The sequence below is a fragment of the Boleophthalmus pectinirostris genome, unplaced genomic scaffold, assembly GCF_026225935.1.
Source record: "Boleophthalmus pectinirostris isolate CB_2022bp ecotype Guang Dong unplaced genomic scaffold, ASM2622593v1 HiC_scaffold_7, whole genome shotgun sequence".
In the NCBI taxonomy this organism is placed as follows: domain Eukaryota; kingdom Metazoa; phylum Chordata; class Actinopteri; order Gobiiformes; family Gobiidae; genus Boleophthalmus; species Boleophthalmus pectinirostris.
The window spans coordinates 41,276,966-41,289,678 of record NW_026571473.1 but is presented as its reverse complement, the minus strand read 5'-3'; the positions used below and the strand labels follow the sequence as shown (position 1 = coordinate 41,289,678).

The 12,713-nt window shown below is 37.7% G+C and overlaps 1 protein-coding gene across 1 annotated transcript in view; it reads right to left on the bottom strand.

The window, feature by feature from the left end:
• Window positions 1-11,650: 11,650 nt before the first annotated feature.
• LOC110170498 (pyroglutamyl-peptidase 1-like) overlaps window positions 11,651-12,713 on the bottom strand; it is a 10,453-nt gene continuing 9,390 nt past the window's right edge. The window contains exon 4 of the mRNA XM_055165287.1: window positions 11,651-11,946. Within this exon, the coding sequence (XP_055021262.1) occupies window positions 11,754-11,946 (193 nt within the window). The 3' untranslated portion in view covers window positions 11,651-11,753. The remainder of the gene's footprint in view (window positions 11,947-12,713) is intronic.

Sequence of the window (12,713 nt, the reverse complement as noted above, 5' to 3'; positions counted from 1 at the left end):
AATCAGGTCTAAAACAGGATTTAACAGGACTAAATCCTGCTGTGTGGACGTGTTTCTTCTTCTTCGATCAATAATATTTTTAATTTGGTTCAGTAAAATCTGGGTTTTTTATTTTCTTTTATCAGACAAAACATTTTATGTTCAAGATTTCCTCGTCTTTCTTCTCTACAGCAAATCAAGTAATCCAAGTATTCAGATTACATTACTCACTTTAAGTAATTTAATGGATTACGTTACAAACCACATTCTGGGGTATGTAATCTGTAATCTGTAGGGGATTACATTTTAAAAGTCACCTTCCCAACACTGTTCTTAAGATATTAGTTTTATTTTGGGCTGGTGACGTCATCCAGCCTCAAAACAGCAGAAAATTATACGATGTTTGTATTTCATTTGTGCCGTTTTGTGCTGTGACTGTTTTTATTTGTGTGAGTTTCTTTCTAAAATTTTGGCGAGGAGAAATTTCAGTTTGTCGACTGGTCAAAAGTTAGTTTGGTTGAAGACGTTTCTCTGCTGCTTCTTCAGTTCTGGTCAGACGTTGGTGGACACTTCCTTATATCTGTCTACAGGGAGGAGCTAACTACACTGAAACTACTCTGAAACTAACACAAACACTTGTTTACAGTTTGTGTTTGTTAGTTCGGCCTGTTGACCTGTACAGGGTGTGGGTCTAATTATCAGAACAATTCATGTCCATAATGGAGCTTCCACACCTCTGGTCCTGACCTGGATACACCTGTTGTTCTCTTGTTTGTTCTGATTTAGGTTTGAGGATGGACGTGTAAATAGAAGATAGTGTTTAGAGAAGGATTCTGTTTCTAAACACAATGGCTTCTTTCACTCTAAACTGATGAATTATTATTTTTGTGTAAATGATATGAGGTAACTTCTGTTCAGCTGACGGCAGCGGCTTCAGCAAAACTTCGCAAAACTAGTGAAGAGAAACGATCTGAGGCTGAGGAAAAAAAGTCTGTATTATTATTAAAAAATATAAATCAAAAGCAAGTTACTAAAGACTGATACAGACTTTTCCACAGCCTCAGATCGTTTCTCTTCACTAGTTTTGTTTATTTTTTGCTTTGCTTTTGAAATAAACTCGCACAAATAAAAATTGTCACAGCACAAAACAGCACAAAAGAAATACTGACATTTCGTGTAATTTTCTGCCTGTTTTGAGGCTGTTTAACATTTTGAGGAGCTGGATGACGTCATCGGCCGAAAATAAAACTGTTAATATCTTAAGAAACATAATCGCACAAACAAAAAATTTCTGCAGCACAAACATTTGACTCCATTTTGTGTCATTTTAGAGCATTTTGAAGTTTCCTGGAGGCTACTGACCTCAACTTGACCTATAAAAGAATCGTTAATATCTCCAAAACAGCACAAACGAAACTTTTTGCAGAAGTGAATGTTTGTATTTGACGGTGGGAGAACTTCACGCAGGTTAATAAACAGGGTCAGATTTAAAGATGCACTGTGTAACGTTTCTGGTGGACGTATAGGGCCGGTCAGTCAATCACATTTTAACCCAGATTCAGTCCTACTACATGTGATATGCGATATATATTTGTATTGTCCTTTAAATGTGTGTATTTGGAGTTGAATCTGAATCTGGCGTTTGTGTTAACAGCTCATTTAAGTGTTAAAAAGCTCCAGGAAACAGAAAATGGAGGCTACCTGATCTGCATTTAATGTATTTGTGATTACTGCGATACAGGTTTTAACAGTGTTTTAATAAAAAATAAACCTTATGAAAATGTCTTTGCACTCTCTGTTCAACTTGAATGAATGTTGGACTAAGATTTCAACTGATTCTGATAACATTTTTAACTGTTTCTTGAGTAAAATGATGAAAATAAAGTCAAGTTAACGGCTAGCTTAGCTTAGCTTGACTGACGCGAATCCGGTAGCGACTCAAAATGGAGACTGACTTAACCTCCACCAGAAAAGTGACATATTTCAACTTTAACTAATTCATATTTATGTTTTTGGACTTAAATCCGTCACATACTTTGTTAATTTTAACATTTTTGTGAATTCAATAAAATTTTATATTTAAAAACAAAGGACAGAAGGGGAAAAAAATACTAAAACTAAAATAAATGTTCACATTTGGGAGCGGCGTTTCACAGCCAAAATCAAACAAAAACACCAAATATGCTACATTAAAGTCAACGCTACATATCAGAAGTTAAAGACGCATTATGTAACTTTTTTGTTGGAGGGTTTGCCACCTGCTCATGCTCGTCTCCATGGAGATGTTGTTGCTTTTCCTGGAATGTCCCAGAGTATGGCATGTGAAGGGATGAATGTGAGATAATTTACCATACTTACTTGCCATACTACGGAACATTCCAGGTGAATCAATAAAAAATATCGCCAATCAGATTATAATCGAAACTAGATCCTCATTTGAGCAGATATCGATACTGTGTGAAAAATTATAATATTCTTTAATTCTGAAATCTAGTCTGAAACCAGGACTAAACCAGTTCTAAACCAGGACTAAACCAGGTCTAAACCAGGACTAAACCAGTTCTAAACCAGGACTAAACGAGGTCTAAACCAGGACTAAACCAGGACTAAATGAGGTCTAAACCAGGACTAAACCAGGTCTAAACCAGGTCTAAACCAGGATTAAATCTGGACTAAATCAGGTCTAAACCAGGATTAAACCTGGACTAAACCAGGTCCAAACCAGGTCAGACTAAACCAGGTCTAAACCAGGTCTAAACCTGGAGTAAACCTGGACTAAACCTGGAAAGATTAAACCAGGTCTAAACCAGGTCTAAACCAGGACTAAACCAGGTCTAAACCAGGACTAAACCAGGACTAAACCAGGTCTAAACCAGGTCTAAACCAGGAATAAACCAGGTCTAAACCAGGTCTAAACCTGGACTAAACTTGGAAAAATTAAACCAGGTCTAAACCAGGACTAAACCAGGTCTAAACCAGAACTAAACCAGGTCTAAACCAGGACTAAACCAGGACTAAATCAGGTCTAAACCAGGATTAAACCTATACTAAACCAGGTCCAAACCAGGTCGGACTAAACCAGGTCTAAACCAGGTCTAAACCTGGACTAAACTTGGTAAGATTAAACTAGGTCTAATCCAGGACTAAACCAGGTCTTTTAGTATCGTGGCCACACTGCTCCCTACAGACAGGCAGGTGTTGGTCCCTTTACCAGAAAAGTTACACATTGCATCTTTAACGTGACTGGAAATCAAACAGGAAGCATTCACAAGACTCAAAATCTTGTCAAATGGAAAAAAAAAAAAGATGATAATAAAAACTTTTAAAATCAAATAAAAGTGCTACAGATGTTGAGACTGCGGGGCCCGGTTCAGACGGCGTGAGTCCCGCTCCGTCGATCCGGGCGATGATATAACAGAAGCAGCTGCACCCGACTCACGGACGGGACGACGGAAAGCTTTCAATAAACGTACGAGTGCGGCTGCCACGTTTGGAAACACAAGACGCATGAATCACACGTTTAACCCTAATATATTTTAAATTTTTCTCATTTATTTAAACTTGTACATTTATATAGTTACGCCATATCCGACACCTGTCTCTTGCTCTTTTCTGCTACTTATTTAGAATTTATTATTACCATTTATATTTTTTACTAGGGGCGTAACAATATCCGAGTCGATACGATATTGTCACGGTACGATATTTATTGCGATATTGTGGGAAAGCTCACAATATTACGATATCGACCATCATTTGGTACATTTATTGTCATATTCTAGGGATGTAACGATATCCAAATCTCGCAGTTCGATATTATCATGATATGCATCTCACGGTACGATATTTTTTGCGATATTGTGGGAAAACTCACGATATTATGATATTATGCATAATAACAAGACTGACGTTATAAAATGTTTTGACCATCATTTGGTAAAACATTTATTGTCATGTTCTAGGGACGTAACAATGTCCAAATCTCACGATACGATATTATCACGATATGCATCTCACGGTACGATATTTATTGCGATATCGTGGGAAAACTCATGATATTACGATATTCTACATAATAACAAGAGTGACGTTAGAAAATGTTTTGACCATCATTTGGTAAAACGTTCATTGTTATATTCTAGGGATGTAACGATATCCAATTTGTCGATACGATATTATCACGATATGCATGATGTGATATTTTGAAGAGGCTAATAATTAAAGATTGGACACTTTTCTGCTTTTAAAACACCTTGATAACATTTTGGTGTGAAATATTTCCATCTTAATCCCAAGAATTCAAGTAAAAACATATTTCTTCATGTTGTCTGTGCTGAAATGCATCATGGGAAATGTAGTTCTCTATGTTTATAAGCTGTCACTGCTATAAAACCATGAATTTAAGCAAAGAAACTATCATGACAGCCCACGATATTATTGTGAGACTTCTGACGATACGATGTCATGATGTTTTCTTTATTGTTACATCCCTATTTTTTACTCGTAGTTATTATATTATATTGTGATGTGTGAGCTACTGTGCCCAAATAATTTCCACTGTGGATCAATAAACCTTTTTCACAATGGTCAGCGTATTCTCGACCACCACCATAAAGAATTTATCCACAATTCAAGGAAAGAAAGACGAAAACTTAAAGGGACAGTCTGGAGTTTTGGACACAGGGCCTCATTTCCTCGTGAGCCAGAGTGTTGGAGACGTGTGGAGACACTTTTTTAAATATTCCATCCATCCATTAAATAGTCCATAGTTCTCCTGCCACTAAAAACAGTCTTACCCACTGCATAAAACACTCGAAGAAAATCTATTATTACACCAGACGGTCCATGTGAATGTCTGTGTTGATAGAATAATGTTTGAAATAAAACTAACCTTGCGTCGCATGAATCGTCGCACGTTGAGGGACTATTTTCTCATATATCAATCCGCCGCTGTCGAGCTTTTTATCAGGAAGAACAACTCACTGCTGCTGCTCAGACATAAATCCTTCAAATATAAGGTTGGTTTTACTTCTAAAATTATTCTATAAACAATTTTAACATTTTTGTGAATTCAATAAAATTTTATATTTAAAAACAAAGGACAGAAGGGGAAAAAAATACTAAAACTAAAATAAATGTTCACATTTGGGAGCGGCGTTTCACAGCCAAAAACAAACAAAAACACCAAATATGCTACATTAAAGTCAACGCTACATATCAGAAGTTAAAGACGCATTATGTAACTTTTTTGTTGGAGGGTTTGCCACCTGCTCGTCTCCATGGAGATGTTGTTGCTTTGCCTGGAATGTCCCAGAGTATGGCATGTGAAGGGATGAATGTGAGATAACTTTAATAAGATAAGTATAATGCCATACTGCGGAACATTCCAGGTGAATCAATAAAAAATATCGCCAATCAGATCATAATCGAAACTAGACCCTCATTTGAGCAGATATCGATACTGTGTGAAAAATTATAATATTATTTAATTCTGAAATCTAAAACAAACCTTGCGTCGCATGAATCGTCGCATGTTGAGGGACTATTTTCTCATATATCAATCCGCCGCTGTCGAGCTTTTTATCAGGAAGAACAACTCACTGCTGCTGCTCAGACATAAATCCTTCAAATACAAGGTTGGTTTTACTTCTAAAATTATTCTATAAACACAGACATTTACATGGACAGTCTGGTGTAATAATAGTTTTGCTTCGGGTGTTTTGTGGAGTGGGTAAGACTGTTTTTAGCGGCACCACTGACCTCTGCAAACACAACGACTGGACGGAAGATTTAAAAAAGTGTCTCCAACAAAACACGTCTCCAACACTCTGGCTCACGAGGAAATGAGGCTCTATGTCCAATATTCCGAACTGTCCCTTTAAACATTATGCTCATGAGTAACATAAGTATTTATTTATTTATTTATTGGTTCCCCAGACTATTCTTCCTGGGGTCATACAGTTCATACAGTCCTGTTCCATAGTGTATTACATCATAAACATTAATTATTATATATCTATAGTAATAAGTAATTCATTAATATGTAACTTGTTAATTTATTAAAATAAAAAACTGATTTCATGATGTGGATATTAACATAGATAAAGAGATTTTTGTCGTTCAAATGTTACAGATGTTCACGTCTCTTCTGTCTCCAGTTGCGACTTGTTGTTTCCAAACTGAGCAGCCACACATATTTTAATCACATGTGGAGTGTTTTTTTGTTTGTTTGTTTGTTTGTTTTTTTTTCCTGATGATTGAAGCAGAGATCTGTAAAACAACATTGCACTTCCAGGGTCAGATCTCAGTGGTTCTGTGAGTCTGAACCGGGCCCAGAAATTAAAGGGGAAGAATGAGCTGGAAATATCCGACCTGCCACTGTAATAACAAACATCCACAAACATTATACACAGCAAAAACTGGAGCGTTAAAATCCCAGGGTAAAATATCTCAGAGTTGGTTTTAACTCAAAAAGTGTTATTTTAACTATTTGAAAGTTAAATGGGGGTTGGAGTTGGAGTTATTAATTCAACTTCCACTAGTGTTAATTCAACTTCCATTAGAGTTAATTTAACTTCCACTAGTGTTAAACTTCCACTAGTGTTAATTCAACTTCTTTAAATGTTAATTCAACTTCTACTAGTGTTAATTCAACTTAAACTAGTGTTAATTCAACTTCTTTAAATGTTAATTCAACTTCCTCTAGTGTTAATTCAACTTTAAACTAGTGTTAATTCAACTTCATTAGAGTTAATTTAACTTCCTCTAGTGTTAATTCAACTTCTTTAAATGTTAATTCAACTTCTACTAGTGTTAATTCAACTTAAACTAGTGTTAATTCAACTTCTTTAAATGTTAATTCAACTTCTACTAGTGTTAATTCAACTTAAACTAGTGTTAATTCAACTTAAACTAGTGTTAATTCAACTTTTCCTAGTGTTATTTCCACTTCCACTAGTGTTAATTCGTCTCCTCCCTCCACTTCAAACTCCCTCCAGAGTAGAACCAGTTTGAACCAGTTTTGTTCATAATTTCATCTTAAATTAACTCAAATAAAGTGTAAAAATAAAACACCTCTGTGTGTTGTTTAGTGAAATCAGGATAACTCTACAAAGTGTTACCTGTTTACTCTCAAAACGTTAATATAACTCTGGATTTCGGGGTTAAACAGGAACTTTGGTCCAGTGTTACTTGATTAATGTTTCTAAAAATGTTAAATTAACTCTAGAACAGATTGGACTCAAATAAACTCTGAGATAATGTTAAAAATTTTCAAGTTTTTGCTGTATATTTTATGTTTTTTTCAAATTTTAAAAACGTATCGGGTCGTTGTGAGTAGTTTTAATTTTATCATGCATTTATAATTTTTTTTTTTTTTTCATGTTTTATTACGGTGACAGGCCTATGCAGTGGAACCAACCCGCTCCCTGATTCAAACCTTTGTAAAAGAAGGCAAAACGTACAACTTCTTATAAAGAAATGGGACTTTGCAAATTTGAAAGCACCAGCTAAAAGAAAAAAAATATTAAAAACTACAAATTTTAACACAGGAAGAACATGCAACAACAGGAGTAAATAAATCAGACGCTACGGCGATCAACTCAAACCAACTAAAGGGCAGGGAGAAAAACGGGAGCTACGGCTATAGTTTTGCATCGCACTCGTTTTTTAAAGCCGCACCGCGTCACTTTTCCGACGAAATGGTCTGTCAGCTGCTCGTTTCCGTGGAGACGTCACTTATTTACGAAGAATGTCCCGCGTTACGGCTTTAAACGTATCCAAAAGGACGAGACAAGACGAGCGTTTTTGATCGGTGCGAAACGGCCGTAAACCGAACGCCGCCGTTTAATGCCACAGTGCGGAACATCCCAGGCGAAGCAACAGCGTCGCCGTGGAGACAAGCAGACTCAACGCCGGGAAAGTGACACGGTGCGGCTTTAAATCAAAACAGAAAACAAGCAGAAAGTTGAGAACCGAGTGGAGAATCAGAGAATAATTTTGAGTTATTGGGATAATTTTGAGTTTAAAATGGCGATTTCCAAAAAGTGACTCCAACGTAAAAATAAAACCCTAACTCTATAAGGTGCAGAGAGGAGCCACGGTGTTCGACAAATCACCAAATTAACAAAAAAACAAAACAAAATGGTTGGACATAACGTTACGGTGTTTGTTAAAGGTCCCATAGTATGCAAATGTGGAGCGGAATTATAGTAATGATAATGAATAATGCTAATGTAAGATAAGGTTGATGTTATCGACTTTACTGAACTGAAAGTCGTTATCTGCATTTGACCCGTCCTCCAACCAAGTGTCTGGGGTTAAACCTGCATTTGACCCATCCTTCAGAGCAAAAATTATAGTAACAATATGCCAGTATAAGGTAAGTTACACTTTATTGACTTTACTGAAGTGAAAGCTGTTATGTGCATTTGACCCGTCCTCCAATGTCTTAGGGCTAAACCTGCATTTGACCCATCCTTAAACCAAGTGTCTCTTGGTTAAACCAACGTTTGACCCATCCTTAAACCAAGAGTCTCTGGGTTAAACCTGCATTTGACCCATCCTTAAACCAAGTGTCTGGGGTTAAACCTGCATTTGACCCATCCTTCAGAGCAAAAATTATAGTAACAATATGCCAGTATAAGGTAAGTTACACTTTATCGACTTTACTGAAGTGAAAGCTGTTATGTGCATTTGACCCATCCTCCAATGTCTTAGGGCTAAACCTGGATTTGACCCACCTTTTAACCAAGTGTCTCTGGGTTAAACCTGGATTTTGACCCATCTTTCAACCAAGTTTCTCTGGGTTAAACCTGCATTTGACCCATATTTCAACCAAGAGTCTCTGGGTTAATCCAACATTTGACCCATCCTTAAACCAAGTGTCTCTGGGTTAAACCTGCATTTGACCCATCCTTCAAAGCAAAATTATAATAATGATATACTAAAATAAGGTCAGGTACACTTTATTGACTTTACTGATCTGCATTTGGCCCGCCCTTCAGTGTCTCTGGGTTAAACCTGCATTTGACCCATCCTTCAGAGCAAAATTGTAATAATGATATCCTAATATAAAGTAAGGTAGATTTGATTGACTTTACTGAACTGAAAGTCGTTATCTGCATCTGAACCGTCCTCCAGTGTCTCTGGGTTAAATCTATATTTGACCCATCTTTCAACCAAGTGTTGCTGGGTTAAGCCTACATTTAACCCATCTTTAAGCCTACATTTGACCCATCTTTAAGCCTACATTTGACCCATCTTTAAGCCTACATTTGACCCATCTTTCAACCAAGTGTCTCTGAGTTAAGCCGCTTGGATGAGCTGCGGAACATTTTCAACCTAAATAAAAAAATTTCCAGTTGACAAATTGAATTTTCTCTGGGTTAAACCTGCATTTGACCCATTCTTCAGCGTCTCTGGGTTTCAGACAAACAATTCCTTCCTGATTTGAAGGATTTTGTGAGGACCCTTCCCCATTCAAAAGGAAAAACATTTTGATTTGAATCATTTTGACGACAGAGGACGATCGCCGCAGCTTGAAACCCAGAAGAATTTGTCCTTTAATTGTCAAAATGCAGATGTTTAAAAAAAAAAAAAAAAAAAAAGTAATTAATTGTATAGTTAATTTGATAATAATTGTACGCATACTTTAGGACCTTTAAGGAAAAAAAAATGATTTGGCCGTTTAAGTGGTTTTAAGTGCATTTTCGTTTAAATTGAGGTATTTCGAGTATTTCAGACGAGCACCTTTGTTCTATTTTGTTTTGTTTTTTTTGCAACTTTCAGCGTTCGGTCAGAGGAGGGCGATTTGACTGAAGTTTTCTAAGTGGATTTCAGCTTCCTGTTGGAAACATGCGGATGATGACTTCTGGTGTAGCTCCCAAAAAAACAACAACTGTGGATTCATCAGCAGCGTCTTTACAACCTGCCAAAGCTTTCCAGATGTGACTCTAATCACGTCTTCAATGTCACTCACAAGGAGCTCAAAACTAGAGAAAGGCGACAAGTTCTTTGTAGAAAAGTACTTGTTTGGCGACCAGGGTAAGTATTATTTGTCGGCAAAGAGATGGATGCGTTATAAATTATTTGTTATTTATTTATTTATTATTAAAATAATGAAAACTGTGGTTGTAATTGTTGATTATCTGAACATAACAGACAAGGACATGGAGATGAAGAAAACTGGGACATGTTCTCATTTTTCTTGTCAGACTGGTGCTGTCCACACGACAACGTTTTTGTTTGAAACAGTGAAGTTTCGTCCACACAGAAGCGGCGTTTTGTGTGGGCAAAACGGTGCTTTTTGAAAACAGGTTCCAGAGTGGAGAAATCTGAGAACGCCGGCGTTGTGTTGTCGTGTGGACGAGCAAACCACAGCTTTGGGAAAACCATCGTCGTGATGTGACCAGAAGAGAACCTGAGCAACAACCGGTAACAACCAGAACAACAAACATGACGGAGAACGAGGCAGAGTTTGTGCTGCAGACGCTTCTAAGTTTATTTGCATCGTTACGTGAAAACGTCTAAATCTACTCTGCAGCGCGACACCAACAGAGACACAATTACACGCACCGGATTCTTTTAAACTCACTACCAGGTTAAACTAGAACGGCCACCAGAAGAAGACTTTTGGTGAGACCTGGGAGAAACTTCGAGGACGATGAATGGATAAATGAATTGTTTTTCACTTAGTGCTCCGTAATCCGTGTATCATTCGTTCATTTGTTTTTCAATATAAAACCAAAAATAAGAAAACGAAAAAAACAACAGTTTTTGTCTCCAAAACCAAAATGAAAAAACAGATAATGATTAGTTCTTTTAGTTTTAGATTTTGTGTTTAAATAAAGAATGGAAAAAATGGAAAACATCCTGTTTACGTGACGTCCGTGACTGCGATGCCGGACTTTTGCACCGCATACGGACTGAACCAGGACTGATCCAGGTCCAGGACCAGAGCGGGACCAGAGCGGACTCCGAGCTTTGACTCCGAGCTTTGACTCCGAGCTTTGACTCCGAGCTCTGACTCCGAGCTTTGACTCCGAGCTTTGACTCCGAGCTTTGACTCCGAGCTTTGACTCCGAGCTTTGACTCCGAGCTTTGACTCCGAGCTTTGACTCCGAGCTTTGACTCCGAGCTTTGACTCCGAGCTTTGACTCCGAGCTTTGACTCCGAGCTCTGACTCCGAGCTCTGACTCCGAGCTTTGACTCCGAGCTTAACCCTAACCCTTATTTTTGGTTTTATATTGAAAAACGAATGAACAAATGATACACAGATTCTCCGCTGTCGTGTGGACTTGAATATTTATTGATCCGACACGTGTGGACGCAAATTTTTTTCAACACGGAAAAAAAATTAAAAATCCAGGAGCGTTGTCATGTGGATGTAGCCTCACAACTGCGAACAGAGCCGCCGGAAGTTGTCATCGCATGTTTCCAAACATCTTCCTGATTTGTGACGTAAGCATAAAAAGAGTTTAGAGAAGATGTCATGATTTCCAACCAGGACGTAAAAACCACTAAAAGAAATGTCCAAATTAGGCAAATATGTTTTAGATTTTGATATGATAAATCTTAAATATAAAGATAATGAGCTGAGTTTTCGTAGAACGTGTGGTCCGACCTGTCGTAGGAGCTTTACAGATCAAATCGCCCTTCTCCACTTTCTCTTCTGTCAAGTTGCAAAGCAGAAAAACAGAGACGTTGTTCTCGTGAGGTAGTGTGAGCGAGGTACAGGATAAACTCTCACTGCTCGGTCTGACGTGACAGTGGGTTTAGAGTAAGTGCTGCTGACAGTGGATCTCCTCCGTTTCCTCCAGGAGCTCCAGGATGCCGTGGACGATGGCCTGGAGAACCAAACCCAGCGCCTCGCCGTTGTAGGGCTTCCCCAGCGGAGGCACGTGCACGAAGGCGGAGCGGCCCCGGCTCAGGTACAGAGACGTGTAGTACGTGAAGTCACACAGGTATCTGCAAAACAAAGACAATAGTTTAATTAATGATAAAGTAAAAAAAACTGTCCGGTCGTGTTCAGGAGGCTGCAGGATAAAGATGCACTGTGTAACTTTTCTGGTGGAGCGTCTGTCGTCGGCTTGTTTCTATGGATCTGTCATTACTTGGTTCAGAACATTGTTTTCCAAAGACTTTCAGGTGAGTCACAAGAGAGTTTTTTTTGTCACGATCTGCAGTTTACAGTTGTGACACAAGAGGGAGCAGGTGAGTCAGTGAACCGTGTCCTGCAGCTGAAGTTCAGAAATGCAGATGATTGTCCAAAAAGGAGGAGATAAGGTCAGGATCCTTATGCATCCTTTTATTTCTGGTTCAATTCCTGTTTTTCATTGTTTAAAACTTGAGTAATATTAATTGTCCAGAGACACGATCAGTCAGTCAACAATAAAATATCCTCATTCATTTTAATCATGAGGATAATTAACAAATTAATTAACATTAATTCACTTTATTTTGTGATTTACCAATAATGTTTATTGATGCAGTGGTTTGTGACTCTTAAAATATGGGTCCCCAGAAAAAAAGGTTGGGAAACATTTGGTTTAGAATGTTCCACAGTGTGACTTTAAACAGCTCTACTTTATATTTATGACATTTTAGAGTTTTAAAGCTAAAAAAACAAACAAAAAACAGGCATTCTGACAGTGAGCCTCTCCACAGATCTAATTATTAATGAATCAGTCATTGCATTTATACAGCACTTTTCTGGACACTCAAAGACTCTTTAC